The 20344-nt window shown below is 46.9% G+C and overlaps 1 protein-coding gene across 1 annotated transcript; it reads left to right on the forward strand.

The window, feature by feature from the left end:
* Positions 1-946: 946 nt before the first annotated feature.
* On the forward strand, positions 947-20295 carry LOC118086568 (trypsin-3). Its single transcript, XM_035118337.2, has 6 exons — positions 947-1080; positions 5899-5985; positions 13084-13270; positions 13479-13729; positions 15103-15239; positions 19590-20295. The coding sequence occupies exons 2-6, from the start codon at positions 5943-5945 to the stop codon at positions 19743-19745; spliced, it is 774 nt and encodes a 257-aa protein (XP_034974228.1). The 5' UTR covers positions 947-1080; positions 5899-5942; the 3' UTR covers positions 19746-20295.
* The last annotated feature ends 49 nt before the right edge of the window (positions 20296-20344 follow it).

Raw genomic sequence — 20344 nt, forward strand, 5'->3', positions numbered from 1 at the left:
CTTGGGACCATCCAATGAAACTGGCCAGCAAAAGACTCAGGATAGACAATGTATCATTATTTTATGGGATCAATGTTATGGAATTTGCTTCTGCAAGATGTGTTGATAGCACTCAAAGCGGATTAGGCAAAACCACAGCTTTCAAAGCGGATTAGGCAAAACCACAGAGGATGAGTCTTATAAATTGCAACAAGTTATGGTGTCAATATGCAATATACCTCTGACTGTGAACTGAATCACAGTTCTCTCCCATCCTTAGCCAGCATGGCTAGGGTTCACAGGTGATAAGCAAAACTGCATAGGTCCCACCATGCCTGCTGTGAACAGAAGCTTGACATGGAGAAATCATCTTGTAAATCTTAACCTAATGGCATGATGCTCCTTAAGATGGTCACCTGCTAATCGCTGTTCATCCAACTGCACTAAGGGTCTAGTTTGAACATTGATAAAAGCCCAGGTCTCTTCTGAAGCATTGCTCTGTGCAGGAAATGAAAAATAGACATGCATAACAGAAACTTCTGACAAGGGTGGACTGTATACCTGGCATCAATGGGCACGCAAGAGATCTAGATTTTCCTTTGAAGGTGAAGGAGAGCCTGCCTTTCAGGTTTCTCGTGTGCCAATCTTTTCAGGAGTGCAAAGGGTGACTTTCATATTTCCCTTTCCTCCGTCACCCTTCCCTGGAAAAAGGTACCGTACACTGGAGGTGCCACTGTTCTCTTGGGCATGCATTGCATATAGTGCCATAAATATCCTGGGATGAGCCCTGCCTGCAAATGCCCCTTGGCAAGGCTGCAAGAGCAATCATATGAAGAGGTGGAGGGTGGACCCATCAGCAGCTTGGCCCAGTAACGTGGGTTTTCTTGTTGGAGTTCAGAGATCAGAAGATATACAGCCGCGGCTTTGAGTCACAGCGAGAGCCTTCAAAGCTGTGATGCACCAGGAAGGGAATCCACCAAGGCCGCCCTACTCCTTTGGCATTTAAATGCTAACTTCTCCACTAGTTATTCACCTGTTCTCCTACCAGACATCACTGTTGAAGCTCCTTCCACCCAGGGCTTCTCCCGCCAGGAACGGCAGGTAAGCCTATATATAGATTCGCTCTTAGGGTTATGTTTAGAATGTTATCCAGGAGGCAAAGAAACTGTGCTTATTAATCAGCAGGCAATTCTTGTTTCAGCTATTTCCAGTTGTATGTGTGTGTCGTCGGGAGTGCTATTTAAAATATGAAACGACATATTGCTGGCTGCCGTTGGGGAGCTATTCGATGGAGGGCCTCAAATAAATAATTAAAGCACCCATCCGTCATCACGGCTGTCAAGGAGCTGAGCTGCAAAGGCATCCATCACGCCATCCCTGCCTATGTTTTCCTTCTCTTGCAGCCTTGGCAGTGAAACAATAGGACAGATTGGGAGTCATTCTTGGCTACTGTTTCTCAGGATGTTGGAAGGCAATTCTGCAAGGGGAAATCCCTGTGTTTCATTCCTTTTAAAAAAAAATCCTGGTAGTAGTTATTTATTTATTTTATATACTGCTTAATGCCACAGCTGGCTTCTAAGTGGATTATACAGTTGGATTATAGAAATGCAACATGGAGCTACAGGGGGTTGATCTTACAGGTGGGTGGGTCTTAATGAAGGGTAGTTGGATTCAAAGAGTTGTGTGTGATTCTGGTGAATTTTTCCAATTTGAAGTTCAGAGTTCAGAGTTGAAATGAACCTGATACTTGAGAATACCAGCCATGCAACATTGGTTTCAGAGGTCCTTACTGAAGGATGACTCAGGTGACTAAAGCATCCCAAGGAGATTTCAGAATGCATCAATTTCTTATGAGTACAGTGGTACCTTGGTTTAAGAACAGTCCTGTTTAAGAACGATTCAGTTTACAAACTGTGCAAAACTGGAAGTAGTGTCCCGGTTTGCGAACTTTACCTCTGTCTAAGAACGGAAGCCGAACGGTGGAAGGGCACCGGCGGCGGGAGGCCTCATTAGGGAAAGCGCGCCTTGGTTTAAGAACAGTTTTGGTTTAAGAACGGACTTCTGGAACAGATTAAGTTCATAAACTGAGGTACCACTGTATCAGAATATTGGGAATTTGGGTGAAATTTGGTTGTTTTGTTCACTGCTACTCTTGTTGTTGTTGGGGATCAAGTCTTGGCACAAAAATATGTGTAGTCTCTCCCTCTCCCTCTCCCTCCCTCCCTCTCTCTCTCTGTGTTTTTATTCTACTCCAAAATAAGAACATGGATTTAGACTGCTAAGCTATCCCTTAGAACAGGCCCTAATGAACTGGATGGAACCTATCTACTTCTGAGTAGGCTTGTGCTGGATTGTTCTGTTGGAATGTGTAACCCAAAATGTGAAATTCTGGAATCCAAATATATGCATTTATGCCCATCTTGCATATGAAATTAGAAACACATGATTTGGAGACTTGCATCACAAAATTCAGATGAGTGTGAACTTTCACAGTTGGCTGCAGTGACATCCACACCTTGTATCTGAAACACATTTATACCACTTTAACCATCATGGCTTCCCCCAAAGAATCATGGGAACTATAGTTTACCCCTCACAGAGCTACAGTTCCAAGAACCCTTAACAAACTATGATTCCATTGGATTCTTTGAGATGGAAGCCGTGAATGTTAAAGTGGCATGATAATGTGTAAGGGGAAGGGCTTATAGAGAACAGCCCCCCCTCATCAGAAGCAGCCCATCTCCAAGCAGCCAGGAAAGCAAAGGGGCGGATGAGGAAAGTCAGGAGACGGAAAGGGAGTGCCCAAGCTCTGGCAACATCCAAGAGCCCCTGCTCCACAGGCAGGAAGACAGGGAGAGGGAGAGAGAGGAGAGGAATAAGGCAGATCGCAGACCCTTCCCCCCGACACTGGAATTGAGGAGGAGGAGAAGAGGGAGGAGATTCACTGTCCCGAGGCTCTTATGTTGGTCCAAATCACGGAAGGGGGCAGTGCCGGATTCTGATTCGGACTGACAAGATATGCAACCAGCAGCTCACTTCACTATAAATAATGTGCACTACTAAAAACTTCTGAAAGACAAGCATGCGGAGGGTTGTTACTCAAGAGTAGTCGCAACAACCCTGACATAATGTTTTAAATATATCATGTGTATGGCTGATCTGTGGTTGTAATGATTGATTGATTGATTGATTGAAACTTTAGGCTGGCCTGATGAATGCCAAGCTGTGTGGCTACCACAAATGGCAGCAAATTATTACTATTATTTATTTTTAAAAAACTATTACAGTGGTACCTCGGGTTAAAAACGCTTCGGGTTTCAAACGCTTCAGGTTATAGACTCTGCTAACCCAGAAGTAGTACCTCGGGTTAAGAACTTTGCTTCAGGATGAGAACAGAAATTGTGCTCTGGCAGCGCGGCGGCAGCAGGAGCCCCCATTAGTTAAAGTGGTACCTCAGGTTAAGAACAGTTTCAGGTTAAGAACGGACCTCCGGAATGAATTAAGTTCTTAACCAGAGGTAGCACTGTAATAGTAAAAACAACCGTGGCCACTATTGCAGAAGGCAAAGGGTAAAAGACACAGTCACTTTGAAATATTTTCTCTCTCCCCGCCCCTCTCTCTCCCTTCAAGTGACTTTTAAAATAATACCATATTCCCAAATATTATTCGCCCAGTAACATTTATGACAGGCTTTCCCTTCAGTTCACTAGATTTACATTTCTGGTCACCATTGGCAGTTGTATTGATGGACACCTGGATAAGAAGTTGTCTAATTCTTGGAATTATGCTTCAGCTATTTGAACAACCTTATGAAAATACTGTGGGCCTTTGTTGGAATTTAGCTTGCTTTCAGTAGAGGTGAATTTCTGTTAGATACAGAGAGCACCTATAAATATGCAGGAGTTATACAAGCAGGGGTGTATGAGGAGTTAGGGGAGAGTTAGTTCCTCTGGTGGGGGACATGTCATGCTCCTTCTGTAGCAGCTTGTCCACCTTAGGTCCCCACCCTGTGCTTTGCTCTCACCTGTGGCTCCTAGAAGCTGTCCGGCTGCCACACCCTGGGAACGGCTTCAACTGGCCGACTAAACCACGTGAGGGTAGCCGATAGGTCTCAAACTGTCGGTGAGTTAGGGACTTCCCTAACCTTTTTCAGATCTGAGACCAACCTTTAGTCCAAACATGCATTTGGGGACCCCCCATCTCCATAACCCCCCCTTGTATCTGTATGGTGGTAGTACTGCTGTTGTGTCTCAGATTGCTTTAGATTAAGCTGCAACCCAGCAGTAGGTCCCAGCCTACCAGATGAACACCAATGAGAGGGTCACAGTGTCCCCAGGCTTGCTTGCCCCAATCCAGGACTTTAACACAGAGATGGACAACATCTGGTCCTCCAGATGTTGCTGGACTCCAACTGCAAGATCGCACTCAATATATAATTAAACATCAATAAGATAACAATAAGATAAAAGAGCTTCTAAATACACTAATCAAGTGAGATTAAAGGACAGACGGGAATTCAGTTCAACAGCATAATGTAAATAAACAAAGCTTTTAGCAGTCACCTGCATTTTGACCTTGCGGCCTCTTCATCATGTGACTGCTTCAAGGTAAATCCAGAGTGCTCTGTATCTCATAAAATTACTCCCCCAATTACCAGGGATGTTGAATGAAAAATACTCTCTGATTACAACCTGATTGCAATGATACACCTCTGGAATTTGCATCTGCCTGCAGACACAATGTGTCCACTGCCTATCCTACTGCCATCTCATCAGGGATGATGAGAGGTGTGGTCCAACGACACCTGGAGGGCGCCAAGTTACCCAACCTTTCTCTCATCACTTCACACTGCCCTTCTTTTTTCTCACTTGGATTCCTGGGGTTGCATCTAGCGTTGACCATCATCAGAGTACACTCATTGAAATTAATTGACCTGGTTAACTTGAGTCCACTAATTTCATTTTTTTTATATAAAAAAATAGATTTTATTGATACATCAGAACAACAACAAAACAGAAAAACACAAAACAAAACAAAAACAATATACAGCAATAAAAAGAAATTAAAAGTTAGATAGTGACAATAAAAGTTACAACCAACGAAACTTAAACATTTACACCACATAAATATAAATAACATAAAGTTTTGACTTCCTTCACCCTGATATCAGCTTTTTAATTTATTAAAAGTGACAACCTGGATTTGTTTTGATTAATTTCTGCATGTTGGTTTATGATTCTTAGCTTATGTATGTGACATAATCATAACAATAATTCACATGGGTCCACTAATTTCAATGTCTCTGCCCTGGGTTGCATCCAGCTAAGTTCCACCTAGAGTAGACCCATTGACATTAATTGACCTACTGTAAGTTAGTCATGTCCATTAATTTCAATAGGCCTGGTCTGAGTGGAACTAGCATTGGTTCATAATAATGTACCACCCTAAGGGACAACATATCCGATTTTTCAAAATGCTTTAAAACTTTGTCTTGCGTTTGCTATTTATTTCATAACTGCTCTTCAATCCCCAAAGCAGCTTACAGCCAGTTAAACCAACATAGTAATTCTTCTGTTCTGTTATTATCATTGCTTTCCTCCTTCATTTATTTTAGTAGTGTTGTTGTTAGGCTAATAGGAAAGAAATCACATCCTCTTTTCCATTCAGCCCTGACCCTGTGTGGGGGTCACACGTGTCCTCAACCAAACAGGAAACATTTACCTTGACGTTTGCTTCAGCATAAGCGCTAACAATAATGTATCATGAATAATAACTACTGATGAGTTGTTTACATAAACAATTACTGATGATAATGTTGTTCATTATTGTAATTTGGGTGTATGCTGTGGTACCGGTATCAGTGACTCAATCTGACATCCATCCATCACAATTGTTCACCATAAATGTTTTACCCTGCAGCAAGTTCCTTGGGAAGACTGGTCTCTTGATCTGCCAGTGCAACGATGAAGCTGTTGGCGTTTGGGCTGCTCCTGATGAGCTCTGGAGGTAAGGAAATAAGCAAAGTGACATGGGGGCAGCAACGGCTCGATGCTCACTGTTTTCTTCTTTTTCCTTGTTGTGCCGATACTGTTGGGAGCAATGAGAATAGTTGCTGGGAATCACAAATGGGGAGAGTAGTGGTCTTCTGCTCAGATCCTTCTTCCAGGCTTCCCATAGGCATCTGGTTGGCCACTGTGAGAACAGGATGCTGGACTATAAGGGCTGATCTAGAAGGTCTCTTTGTTACATTCCTTGTTGTTGTTGTTTAGTCGTTTAGTCGTGTCTGACTCTTCGTGACCCCATGGATCATAGCACGCCAGGCACTCCTGTCTTGCACTGCCTCCCGCAGTTTGGTGAAACTCATGTTTGTAGCTTTGAGAACACTGTCCAGCCATCTCATCCTCTGTCGTCCCCTTCTCCTTGTGCCCTCCATCTTTCCCAACATCACGGTCTTTTCCAGGGAGTCTTCTCTTCTCATGAGGTGGCCAAAGTATTAGAGCCTCAGCTTCAGGATCTGTCCTGCCAGTGAGCACTCGGGGCTGATTTCCTTCAGAATGGAGAGGTTTGATCTTCTTGCAGTCCATGGGACTCTCAAGAGTCTCCTCCAGCACCATAATTCAAAAGCATCAATTCTTTGGCGAACAGCCTTCTTTATGGTCCAGCTCTCACTTCCATACATCACTACTGGGAAAACCATAGCTTTAACTAGACGGACCTTTGTCGGCAAGGTGATGTCTCTGCTTTTTAAGATGTTGTCTAGGTTTGTCATTGCTTTTCTCCCAAGAAGCAGGCGTCTTTTAATTTCGTGACTGCTGTCGCCATCTGCAGTGATCAAGGAGCCCAGGAAAGTAAAATCTCTCACTGCCTCCATTTCTTCCCCTTCTATTTGCCAGGAGGTGATGGGACCAGTGGCCATGATCTTGGTTTTTTTGATGTTGAGCTTACTTCCTAAGTTGAACGTTCCTAAGTTGTTGCTATTTGTTGATTTTGGAAATGTGTATCCCTCCAGTGTCAGGGAGCCGACAGGCAGAGCAGGTCATTCATAGGAGAGGGAGGGAGGGAGGGAGGGAGGGAGGGAGGGAGGGAGGGAGGGGGAGATATGGTTGGCTAACTTGCAAAACACAGAACAAACAGAGACCTCTAAAAGGTAAAGCTGCCTTTGTTCGAAACTGGTGTGTTGCCCCTCCTTCACTCTCTAGCCCTCTGCACCAAGCTGCTCCCTCTGTGGTCTTTTGCTCCAGTGAGCTCCAAGGGACCCTCTCTGCGTCTGCCTGACTCACTGCTCGGCAACAAGCAACAAATGCCTCATTCTAGGAATGGCGGGGCAGCATGCTGTCAGAGGGAGAACTGCTGGGTCTACCTCCCCTCTGTCATCGCTGTCGGCGCCTGCATCCAAACTGGAAGCCTCCTCACTGTGCCTTGTGCTGGGGCAGCTTCTGCCAGTGTCTGTCTCTTCACTTGCCCTCAAGTGCCTTGCTTCTAAGCTCACTTCCCAGCTCATCCCCTCCTCTGAGGTGTGGCCAGTGTCCCACCACCACCAGTCCCCAGGCTCCTCTTCCTCTGCGCCTTCCCTGGGCGGGAGGTAGCTCTTGGTTGGGTGGTTTCCACCACTCTTCCTCATCCAGCCAGCCCCTGACATTCATGCTTTTTGAGTGGTAGCAGAGTGCACCCCCCTAATTCCCTGCCCCATATTCAGTTTCTTAGAAGGGGTATTTCTTAAGGGTTTGAGGGGCTCAAATTACCTGTGGTAATTTGAGCCTTATCTGTTTTCCTCCACCACTGGGTGCTGACATTTACTTACTCAGGACCGTCCTTTCCATTTGGCTTAGTGGCGCGGCTTAGTGGCTTAGTGGCAACGGCGCCTAGCAAGCCTGCCCAGGTGAGGGGGGGGCGGCGGGAGCAGCGCCCAAAAGGCCTCCTTTTGGTGCGCTGTTCCCGCCATGTCTCCTCGCAACAGCAGGCTTACTAGCCGCCGTTCCAATGGCACCTAGCAAGCGGGGGGGGGATGCCGGAGGGATTTTACACCATGGCGCTGGATACCCTTAAGACGGCCCTGTACTTACTTACTTACTTACTTACTTACTTACTTACTTACTTACTTACTTACTTACCCTCAGTGAAGACTGCCCTTTCCCCACCCAGGATGATGTTACTACATCCAGGGCATCTTGGGGGGGAAATAAGATGGCAGCCAGGAGTGACCTTAGGGGCCTCTCTTATTTCAGTGCTGAAGTAAGATTCCATTGGCAGTCCTGTCAGTTGAAGGAGGTAAGATGACACAGGTGCCATCTTATCTTTTGCCTCAGGCAGCGAAATGTATTGGGAGGTGCTGAGCGGTTTCCCTTCTGGTTGGAGCCATCTCTAGAGGCTCCCCCCTACCTCCAAATGATGTCATACCCAGGATATCATCTCTGTTCCCACTGAACCAGAAGAGGCCGTTGATGTTTTAGGCCTGTACTGGAGTCAGTCATAGGCTGGACGTGGATGTGAAGGTGAATCCCGAAAAGATGGAGGTGATTTGTGTCTCAAGTTTTTACGTCCAGGAGGTGACCTGTCCTGAATGGGGTGGCACTTCCCTGGAAAGAGCAGGTTCGCAGTTTGCGGGTGCCCCTGGCTTCAAGACTGTTGTCTGGAGGCTCAGGTGGCCTTAGTGGTAGCAGTACCTCCCCCCCCCCCCCGGTCCAGTTGATTTGCTGGCTACATTCTTTGTTGAGCAAGAGATGACATGTTCGCTGTCCTCCATGCTCTGGTAACTTCCAGACTGGAGTATAGCAATACTCTGGTACTTGAAGCTATCCTTGAAGATGACTTGGAAACTTCAATTGGTCCAAAATGCAGCAGCCAGATTACTGGCTGGGGTTCTGTTTAGATCTCATATAACTGTCCCACCTCACCAAACTCAGCAAGAGGAGGGATGTTCTGCAAGGTGCTCCCACTCGCCATCTCCAGCCCAGAGGCAGGAAGATCACTGGCAATGCAGCACTCCAGAACGCCTGTTGTGAGCACACCAGCGCCCCTCCCCCCAATGAGGATGCACAATTGAAAGCTTAGTTCTTCATTGGCAAAGCACTTGGTTACATCAGCTTCTAAGGTGAAATAATCGCATGCACTGCTTCTGCTAAACAGCTAGCTGGGCATCTCCTTCTTCAGATCTGTGCTCCAATCCAGACAGTTGGAACAGCGGTGCAACCTCATCTCCACCAACACATTTTAACCCCTTCTTCTGATACGGCGCATGCAAGCAGCCAGCAACTTCTCTTGCATGGCAGCTTCAGCAGATTCTAATGGCCAGGCACTCTCTGGGACTGTTTCTTCCACCTCTGTGCCTTCCTGCAACTCTATCCCCTGCCTCACCTCTCTCTCCCCATCTCTGGCTACCTGACTTCTTCCTCTCCCCCCTGCCTCACAGGTGGCACAAATCACTGGCCCCTTCCCCTAGAATACCTCATGCCTGCCCCTCTCCTCTGCCCACCCTTTGGACTCCTGCCTGTCCTTCACAATGCCCCTTCTCTTGCCAAACTTTCTGAGAGAAGGGGCGTTCTGCAAAGTGTTTCCGCTCACCTTCTCCACCCCAGGGCTGGGAGGGTGAGTGGCAACAGGGTGTGCTGGAATGGGTTGGTGTTCTGCTAGTGGTGGAAGCAATGGGGTGGGCAGGACAGCACCCTTTGTGCTTCCACCACGTGAGGCTGATGCTTCCCCCTGCCTCATCTTTAGGCCAGCTTTGACCTCTGTTTTAAAACAGTGTCACTGGTTTCTGAGCCCACTGCAAAGTGCTCATTTTATGTTTAAAGCCTTAAATGATTCAGGCCCCTGAATATCTGGAAGACTCTCTTCTTCCATACAGACCCTCTCGGGTGCTTAGATCGGCAAGGGGGGGGGAACCTCTTGGTAGTTCCTTTGCCCCCCCAAGACGCACAAGGTGGGGGTGGCCCAGCAGAGGGCATTCTCTGTGACAGCCCGTAAGCCGTGTAACTCCTTCTCTAAAGCTTCTAGCAAATACCGAAGATGAATCTCTCCATCCTGGCATTTGACACTCCATGTGAATATTTTTAGGAAATGCCCCCCCCCCAATTTCTGTGATTGTAAGTTGTTTCAAACTGTTTTTAATATTGTGTTTTAATGTTGTAACCTACCCTGGGGCCTTAGGGTGAAAGGTGGGTCGTTGTTAATAATAATAATAATAGTAACAACAACAATTGGGGAAATAAAATGGCAGCTAGCAGAAACCTTAAGAGCCTCTTTCTACCTAAGTGATGAAGTAATATTGATGAAAGTGGAGTGTCATCTGTCCTTGCCTCAGGTAAAAAAAAATATGTATTCGGTAGCTGGGAGGGGTTTCCTCTCTGGTTGAAACTTCCCACATTCCAACCCGTGTGATTTTTTTTTTTAAAAAAAATGTTTTAACCATTTATATGGATTTTAAATGGAGAGGCTTACAGGTAATCAAAGAGCGCTGGGCAAACTGGGTTCTGAGGCAGCAATGTGCTGGCACGCTCTCTCAATTTCTCACCTGGAAGTAACAAGGACCTACCAGACAGGTTGATGGAATGATAAACAAGGCTGTTAACACATTGCATATCAGACAGCAATTATAAAGATACCTAACGTCAAACAGCAGTAGACATCTTGTCCCAACATCCCTACTTAGCCAATGGACAGTCCTGAGCCTGGAATGCTTCCATATTACTTGCTTTACTGGGCATTTGTTCTGAAGGGCTGCAGCTCAGTGGTAGAGCTTCTGTTTTGCATGGGGAAGATCCCGGGTTCAACCCCCAGCACCTCCAGGTGGGAGAGGCTCTTTCCTGAAACCCTGGAGAGCCACTGCCTGCCAGTGTAGACAATACTGAGATAGATGAGCCAATGGTCTATCTCAGTCTAAGGCAACTTCCTGTGTTCCTGTGCTATATTCTGTCCCCACTGTTGGAGCCAATATGCCTCTGAATGTCAGTTGCTGGGAATCACAAACAGGGAGAAGGCTGTTCTTCTGCTTGCCTGCTTCCCATAGGCATCTAGTTGGATAATGTGACAACAGGATGTTAGGCTAGACGGGCCACTGGCCTGATCCAGCAGGCTCTTCTTATGTTTTTATGTTGATTGGGCAAACCCAAATTTGCTGGTAAACCAAGAATTGTTTGCTCCTGTTGTAAGAATTATATACTCCATGTGTATTATTTCCCCCATACTTGGATCCCACCACACTGTATAGGAAGAAGCTATGATTGGAGGTTGGTTGGCGGTTGGAGGATGGATGGTGGTTAACGGATTGAGGTTGAATCCTGACAAGACAGAAGTACTGTTTGTGGGGGACAGGAGGCAGGCAGGTGTGGAGGATTCCCTGGTCCTGAATGGGGTAACTGTGCCCCTGAAGGACCAGGTGCACAGCCTGTGAGTCATTTTGGACACAGCTTGTCCATGGAGGCGCAGGTTAATTCTGTGTCCAGGGCAGCTGTCTATCAGCTCCATCTGGTACACAGGCTGAGACCCTACCTGCCCACGGACTGTCTCACCAGAGTGGTGCATGCTCTGGTTATCTCCCGCTTGGATTACTGCAATGCGCTCTACGTGGGGCTACCTTTGAAGGTGACCCGGAAACTGCAACTAATCCAAAATGCGGCAGCTAGACTGGTGACTGGGAGCGGCCGCCGGGACCACATAACACCGGTCCTGAGAGATCTACACTGGCTCCCAGTACGTTTCCAAGCACAATTAAAAGTGTTGGTATTGACCTTTAAAGCCCTAAACGGCCTTGGTCCTGTATACCTGAAGGAGCGTCTCCACCCCCACCGTTCAGCCCGGACACTGAGATCCAGCGCCGAGGGCCTTCTGGCGGTTCCCTCACTGCGAGAAGTGAGGTTACAGGGAACCAGACAGAGGGCCTTCTCAGTAGCGGCACCCGCCCTGTGGAATACCCTTCCATCAGATGTCAAGGAAATAAGCAGCTATCCTAATTTTTAAAGACATCTGAAGGCAGCCCTGTTTAGGGAAGCTTTTAATATTTAATGCTGTATTGAGAGCCGCCCAGAGTGGCTGGGGAGACTCAGCCAGATGGGCGGGGTATAAATAATAAATGATGATAATGATGATGCAGGGGTAGCCAACGATGTCCTCCAGGTATTATTGGACTCCCATAAGTCACAGCTGGCAAGGCTGATGTCTATGGATGATGGGCACTGTAGTCCAACAGCATGTGGAGGGCACCATATTGGCTGCCCTTGTTATAAGATAGAGAACTACCAGGTTGCAATTGGAGATCCTGCTTTTATATTTAGAAGTACTACTGAAGCAGGGAAGCCTCCTCTCCCATCTGCTATAGGTCAGAATTTGCACACATACACATATGGGGCATCTGAAATTTCTGAAGAGAGATAATGGAGGGGCCATAACTCAGTGGTAGTAGAGCCTGCAGAGCACACACTTGCACACCGAACGTCTTGGCTTTGATCCCTGGCATCTCTTACTAAAAGGCAGGTGTCATGTGATGTGATGTGATAGAACTCTGCCTGGGACCCTAGAGATTGACTGCCCGTCCAAGTCAGCAATGCTGTGCTTAGATGGACAAATAGTTTGCCCTGGTACAAGGCATTTTTCTATGTGCCTAGCCTTCACAAGACTTTGAAGAGCATTGCTGCCCCTGGCGAACCATGTTGACGAGTGAATTGTGAAGCACAGGTTGGGAAAACAACTTTTTGTGTGGGTCCTGAATGGTCATTGAATAGGGAAGGGCCACAGGTCAAGGATGGAGCATCTTCTTTGTATGGAAAAAGTCCCAAGTTCAATCCCCGGCATCTCCAGGTAGGACTGGGAAGGCTCCTCACCTGAGATCCTGGAGAGATGCTGCTGATCAGTGTAGACAAAACTGAGCTAGATGGACCAATGGTCTTACTTGGTATAAGGCAACTTCTTCTGTTCCTTCTTTTAGCAGAATTCCTGTAGTCCACCAATCTGTGTTAAGGCAAGATTACATACTCAGGATCTCTCATTATTTCACAATTTTTTAAAATCTTGCCCACATTAAGCTTACATGAAATCTAGTTCCTGAAACAAACCATGGATATAAAATACACGATGGAAATAACCACAAAGTTTTTGTTTTGTTTTGTTTAGTTTCAGCTTTTGCCCAGCCAGGCACAGCTGATCGAATAATTGGAGGGTATGTTTGTCCACAACAGTCCAGACCCTACCAGGCGGCCATTGTAACCGGACGCAGAGGCAACTGGAACATTTATTGTGGAGGAAGCTTAGTGCATCCATGTTGGGTGCTATCAGCGGCCCATTGTAGACCCAGACCCGGGTAAGTGAAAGCTGTAGCAAGATGCAGTGACATGGCGGGGGAGAGAATGCTTCCTCTGGGACAAGCAACAGCCTTACTTTAACAGCCTGGCAACCTGCACATTAGACAAAGAGGCATAGGCTGGATCAATCTGTAATCAGCATTCACACAGCTCACCCACTATCTATTCTTTTGTTCAGTTTTGCATTTGCCTTGTGCCCCCATACAGAATGAAGGTGTGCTTAGGAAAGCACAACTTGAAGAGGGTTGAACAGGGAGAACAGTGCTTGGATATCGCTGAAGTTAAAGTGTACCCAGGGTACAACCGGAGACAAAATGACAAGGATTTCATGCTTCTCCGACTTCGTCCCTGTGCCAGACTCTCCGAAACTGTAAGGACTGTCAACCTACCCACAGGTAGCCCTAATGATGGGAGTCTATGCAGTGTCTCAGGCTGGGGTACCATCAAATCTCCTCAAGGTAAGCTTGCAAACGTTAGAAGGCGGGAGAAGGGGAGCCTCAGGACTGGGGGACAAAAACACCTGTGTCTGGTCCATGGGATTCTCCCAGGCCACATCCCCTTCTTAGCCAACCCCTCTCCTGGGCTTGCTTCACACCCTTCTCCAGAGTTTTCACCTGCCCGGGATGTGCCCTTGAACTCACGTAATGCCTCTTGCTTGTCTGGATGATGCGTAGAAACTAATCTGCTGCACAAAGATAAATTTCATTTTCATCATTCCACCCACTTTTTAAAATCCTAAGAACATAGAGCTATAGGGCTTATAGGAAGTTGCCTTCTACCCAATCAGATCATTGCTCTATATAACTCAGTATTGTCCACATTGATTGACCTCTCTGGGGTTTCAGACAGAGGGCAGTCCCAGCCTTACCTGGGATTACCTGCATGCAAAGCAGATTCTCCAGTGCTGAGCTGCAGCCCTGCCCCAGTTAGCACAGGCAAATCATTGGGTCTGGATGGGATCCGCCCAGGCGTTCTCAAGAAACTCAAATCCTGGCGAATTCCTAAAAAAAAACAACCAGACCTGTACATCTCTAACTAACATGCAGATTAGTCTAATTAGCCTAACTGCCAATCACGTTATTTAAAAATGTGGATTTTATACTTTTTAGTTGATATTCATTTATAATATTTTATTTCCTGCTATTTAGAAGATTTGTTTTCTAGCTGCTTACTGTGCTCTACAATGTGGAATACTGCATGTTATGTTTGTAGTGTATTCTCGTGTGTAAGATTTATGTTGATGCTAAGTAGAATACACTGTTTAGTTGTTAATTGTGGGTTATAGAAAGTAGGAATTATTTGACATTTGGGGGGGTTGCTCTAACCTATGTTGTAAACTGCTTAAGAGATTTATTTCAATATAAATTGTACAAATAAATAAAAATTAAATATAGACAAGAACTTAGGACACTTGCACGATAGTGTAACAAAAGCAGGACAAAAGACAAAACCAAACCTGGAATACACATATCTTGTCACAAATATCTGTCTTAGTTCATTGGACTTGCCTCCTGCAAAGGTTAGTTCAGGCACTGGAATCTGTCCTATATCCTCCATTGTGAAGACAGATGCAAATGAACCATTTAGCTTCTCTGAAATCTCTTTATCCTCATTTGCAGCTCCTTTGACTCCCTTGTCATCCAAGGGTCAAACTGCTTCCCTAGATGGTTTCCTGCTACTAACATATCAAAGGACTTCTTGTTGTTGATATTAAAGTTTCCAGCAATGTGTTCTTCAAAGTCTTTTTTAAGCATTCCTTACTGTCTGCTTGGACTTTTTTTCTGTTTCACCACTACCGCTGACCTTTCGATGCTCTACACATATCTTCCAGCTCAGCTTCCAGCTCAGCTACAGTGTGCAGATGTCAACATTGTCCCAACATCACAGTGTAATATGGCGTATCGTGGTGCTATTTCACCGTACATGATGTGTGCTGGAGTACAGGAAGGAGGCAGAGACTCTTGCCAGGTGAGAGGAGGGCTGATGTGAAGATGGACTACACCTTTTGAGAGGTTGAAAAAGGGTTAGGGTCACAAGCATGGACAGATCAATCTGTTTTTGGTCCCTGTCAGATTCACACATTTTCATTTATTAGCCTGTTCCCTCCCATTTCTGCATCACTCTGCATTTATTTATTTTTAATGTATGGAATTTATTATTATTACAGTCGTACCTTGGAAGTTGAACGGAATCCATTCTGGAAGTCCGCTTGACTTCCAAAATGTTCAAAAACCAAAGCGCAGCTTCTGATTAGCTTCAGGAAGCTCCTGCAGCTAATCAGAAGCCACAGAAGCCCTGCCGGACGTTCGGCTTCCAAAAATAGTTCACAAACCGGAACAGTCACTTCCAGGTTTGCGACGTTCGGGAGCCAAAACGTTCGGCTCACAAAGCGTTCAAAAACGAAGGTACAACTGTATCATCATCATCATTGAATTTATATACCACCTTATACCCGGAAGTCTCATGGCAGCTCACAGAACAAAATCGTAATATAAAACCACAAAATATATCATTTAATAAAAACAACAACCCAATAACCCCCCTAAATTAGATAGCAAACCTGTGTTTAGATCTCTAAGGCACAGATCAGCAACCAGTGGGCACCAGAGGCACACCCACTCCACCAAATCGCCCTGTTCAATCCCACCTTGCCACGCAACTTACCTGTAGGCTTTCCAAAAGAAAAGGGTCAATGGAGGAAGCTTTTCAGAAAGAAAAGGCCTTGGCGGATGGATGTTACCTACAGGACAGTATGTTGCCGACCTCTTCTCCAGGGTCAACCACTTCTCTAGGGTCAAAACAAACTAAGGGGCCAGTGTAGGCAGCTTATTTCCTTTGGAAGATTTTGTGCACATTTTATCTTAAAATATGCATTTTAGTGCACATTTTGGTATAGTGATACCTCGGGTTACAGACACATCGGGTTACAAATTCCACTAACCCAGAAGTAGTACCGGTACTTCCGGTTAAGAACTTCGCCCCAGGATGAGAACAAAAACCGCGCAGTGGCGGCGCAGTGGCAGCGGGAGGCCCCATTAGCTAAAGTGGTACCTCAGGTTAAGAATGGTTTCAGGTTAAGAACAAACATCTGGAATGAATTAAGTTCTTAACCAGAGGTGCCACTGTACATTCTCCATGGAGAACCCAGGGCCATCTTAAGCATGTCGGGGGCCCTGGCGCCGTGGTACGATGATTGCTCCGGCGCGCCCCCCGCCCCGTTTCTCACCGCGGCAGGCAGGTGCAGCACGCAGCCGCGCAGCGCCCCCCTGGTGGGCCGGCGCCCTGGCACCCTGCGCCACCCGGGCTTACCTTAGAGCCGGCCTTGGGAGAACCATATTCAAAATTCAGAAAATGACAACTTCTTCTAGTACTATTTTTCTTCTAGTTCACGGGTGTCAAAGACAAGGCCCGCGGGCCAAATCCGGCCCGCCAGACCTCGTCATGTGGCCCGTGTAGCCGCCGCTTGCCTGCCCGTCACTTGCCTGCCCGTTCGCCCGCCGCTTGCCACTCGCAGCTTTCCCTCCTCTTGCTGCTTGCTGCTGGCTGCAGAGGCGCTTCCCTGCAATGCCTGCAATGCCCTGCAGGGGGCACAGGGCCCCGCAGGCGGGGAGGCGGTGGAACCTGAGAGCGCGCGCGCCCAGCTCCTTCCCCTTCCTCGCCCTGTCGCACTTCCTCCGTTCCTCCGAGTCCGAGGCGACGAGCAGCAGCTGAAGCAGCGACGGCGCTGGCCGCCCGAGCGCCAGGGCCGTCTTCAGCTTATCTGGCGCCGCGTGGTGCACAGATTCCTCAAGCGCCCCCACCCTCACCCCCACCCCCATGTTTCCCTCTGGGCGGGCAGCGGCTGGAGGGCGGCTCCTCTGGCTGGACGGAGGCTCCGAGCACCGTGCATCGCGGCATGGTGGAGTCGGGCAAGCGCTGTGGGGCTGGAGGGCGGCTCCTCCAGCAGGGAGGAGATGCCGTGGAGGAGCTGGGAGCGTGTGAGAACCATGCACCCCTTTTTGAACTCCTGAACAACAAGAAGATATGATTCTGGGGTTTCAAAAGCAACTTTAAAAACCCAAACCAGAAATTTGTTTGTTACAGCAAATGGGGAGAAGCAGCAGTGAGACTGGGCGGGGATGAGAGGCAGAGAGAGTATGTTAAGTTTCAAGAGAGCAAGAGTGAGATCGATGGTGGGGGAGATGTTTAAGAGAGGAGAGAAGAAACTTTTTTTAAAAAATCTGCACTGATCGAGGGAGGATCTCCAGGATCTTTCCAGCAGTTCTCCCGAAGTAATCACCATGTAAACACAGCTGCTGCAAACCCCAGGAGTTACGAGAGAGAGAGAGAGCGCACTTTTACGCACGTATCTCTGCACCCTGCCGAGGTTCCCCCCCCCCCGCACTCCGCTTTTCTTTTGAAAGGCGTTCCGAATGAGTGGAAAGTAATCACTGTGTCAGTTAAAGTGAGTGTTGCAGGGAAAGCGGATCCTAGGCGCTGTGTGTGTGTGTGTGTGTGTGTGTGTGAGAGAGAGAGAGAGAGAGAGAGAGAGAGAGAGAGAGAATGAATCCTGGGCTGTAAACGCCTCCTCCAAACACAGCTGCTGCAAACCCCAGGAGTTACGAGAGAGAGAGTGCTCGAGAGAGCTTTTACATACGCATCTCTGCACCCCGCCGATCTCTCGCTTTGGGTGGAAGGTGTATGTATTTAAGACCCAGACAAGCTGGACAGAGGGACCCTGCTTGGGCCGCTTTCCCACAGGGCCCTAATGCACCCCGGCTTCCTCGCCCCGGTGGAAGAAGGCGGCTCGCGCTCCACACTCTGCTCCACTTTTGTGCGCTTCATGGAAGCAAATTGGAGAGAGACCCATCGCTATCCTCGTCCTCCTTTCTCTACAACCCAGCCCACCAGTAGCAGATAACAGGAAGTCCAGGTAACTGGACTTCCATTAGACTGCAGCTTTGTGGGGAATTACATGACTGAATGCTCCTCCACTTTTAAAATAATACCCTAAGACAGAAATTTAAAAGTCAAGAAGATGGTGTCTAGTGTGTGTTTGTTTTTAATCTTTGATGATCTCTTCCCCATTCCCATGGAGGAATAGTCAAGCACACAAAATCCCATCTGCAGTCCAGAAATAATTTTGCTACATTGTTTCTTTATTTGTCCAGCCAATATCAATTTGATAGTAATCACTGAGACTTTCAGAAAGTGACACTTGACTACAGCCTATGTTGGAGCTAGGGGAAAAAAAAGATGATTCACACACTTGTTTTTACATAGTGATGACTGTGTGATGGAGCAGTTGTGAGCTATTATTTTTCTCATAGCAACTGGTCTTCTGAATGCCCACTAAATCACTGTGGTTTACCACGTCCTGGAGAATGTTCAGCGTACAAGTCAGGGTGAACACATGAAACTGCCTTATACCGAGTCAGACAATTGATCCACTGCCTACTCTGCCAGAGACTCTTCAAGGACTCAGTCTGCACTATACAATTGAAACAGTGTCATAGCATAATAATAATAATAATAATAATAATAATAATAATATATTATTATTTGTACCCTGCCCATCTGGCTAGGTTTCCCCAGCCACTCTGGGCGGCTTCCAACAAAAATTAAAAATACATTAAAATGTCACATATTAAAAAGCTTCCCTAAACAGGGCTGCCTTCAGATATCTTCTAAAAGTCAGGGAGTTGTTTATTTCCTTGACATCTGGTGGGAGGGCGTTCCAAGGGGACTACATTATTACAAAAAACATTACATTATTACAAAAAACAGTAATAATTGAATGCAGTGACAATAATTTATGATAATAAAGAGTGGACACATAGTCCTACAGATACAACCGGCCCTTTGAGGGTGACCAAACTGCTGATGCGGCCCCCGATGAATTTGAGTTTGACACCCCTGTTCTAGTTCTTCCCCAAAGCAGGTCACTGCTAGCAGCCAAGAAGGAGAGGGGCAAGGTGGCAGGGAGGTCGGTGAGGTGCACTGAATTGGCTCCGCTGTTGCACCTCCATTGCACCTGCACTGCTCTATCCTTCCTACCCTCTCCCTCTTGGTTATAGGCAGCAGCCTCAGCGCTGGGAAGCCAGGTAAGCAGCCCCACCAACCACTCTGACCAGATTGAATGTGAAACCTCAAGCACACAAAACTATACCCTACCACTGAGCAATGGCTCTCCCCTGGTGAACATAACAGACCCAAGTATGCTTGCCATGTTATGAAAACAAAGCAGGCCATTTAACTGAGTTTAAGTAGCACCATGCAGAGGAACACACAGAATGGAAATGTGCACCTGCTGAAAACTTCTTCCATTTCTCCATGCAGGGTGACTCTGGGGGCCCACTCACCTGCGGCGGGCAACTCGAAGGTGTGGTTTCTTGGGGAACACAAGTGTGCGCACAGCAAGGGAACCCAGGTGTGTATGCGAAAGTGTGCTGTGTCATGCCATGGATCCGGGAGACCATCAATCAGAATTCGTGATGAACCTCGACGGAAGAAAAAGCTTCAGCCAAAAGACCCTGAAATCAGGGGAGGGAAAAGCTTCAGGAAAAAGACCCTGGCAATCCATTGTCCCCCTTGCACATCAGTTTTTTCCCTTCCTTTGCTGGTGAAGGATGTTCCACCTTTGGCAAAGTTTGGCCAGGCTCTACCCAAGGCTGGCTCTAAGCTATTTTTTCTGTTGAAAATGAACATTCGTTTGGTTGTACCACCCATTCCTCATTGTGTTGTATCAGGGGGACAGTATTTGTATGCGTTTTAAGTTAATGGAGTGAATGAGAAAGATTGTAAGAGGGGAAATTAAGACAGGGTTTAGAACACAGTGTCCCTGTTTGGAGAAGTCCGTGCGATTGTGGAATGACCTTGTTTTAAGAGGGAGGAGATTTCCAAGAAAATGCAGTACTGTATACTAATACACTCTATTATGTTGATTCAAAGAAAAAACCCACCCTGGCTTTGCATTCATACTTTCCCTTTATTTCACTATTTTTATGTGGATACAATTGGATGCAGGGCTGCAGCCCCAAAGAACAGTCCCATTCCCATTTCATAAGCTCTGAGAGAACATTAGCATCTTCCAT

This window comes from Zootoca vivipara, chromosome 6 (assembly GCF_963506605.1).
Source record: "Zootoca vivipara chromosome 6, rZooViv1.1, whole genome shotgun sequence".
In the NCBI taxonomy this organism is placed as follows: Eukaryota; Metazoa; Chordata; class Lepidosauria; order Squamata; family Lacertidae; genus Zootoca; species Zootoca vivipara.

Bases quoted from the DNA above. Each gene is read 5' to 3' on its own strand.
- LOC118086568 (XM_035118337.2), top strand. From the start codon at position 5,943: ATGAAGCTGTTGGCGTTTGGGCTGCTCCTGATGAGCTCTGGAG. The intron at 13,271-13,478 runs GTAAGTGAAAGC...GCCCCCATACAG, and splicing joins CATTGTAGACCCAGACCCGG to AATGAAGGTGTGCTTAGGAA. The intron at 15,240-19,589 runs GTGAGAGGAGGG...TTCTCCATGCAG, and splicing joins GAGGCAGAGACTCTTGCCAG to GGTGACTCTGGGGGCCCACT.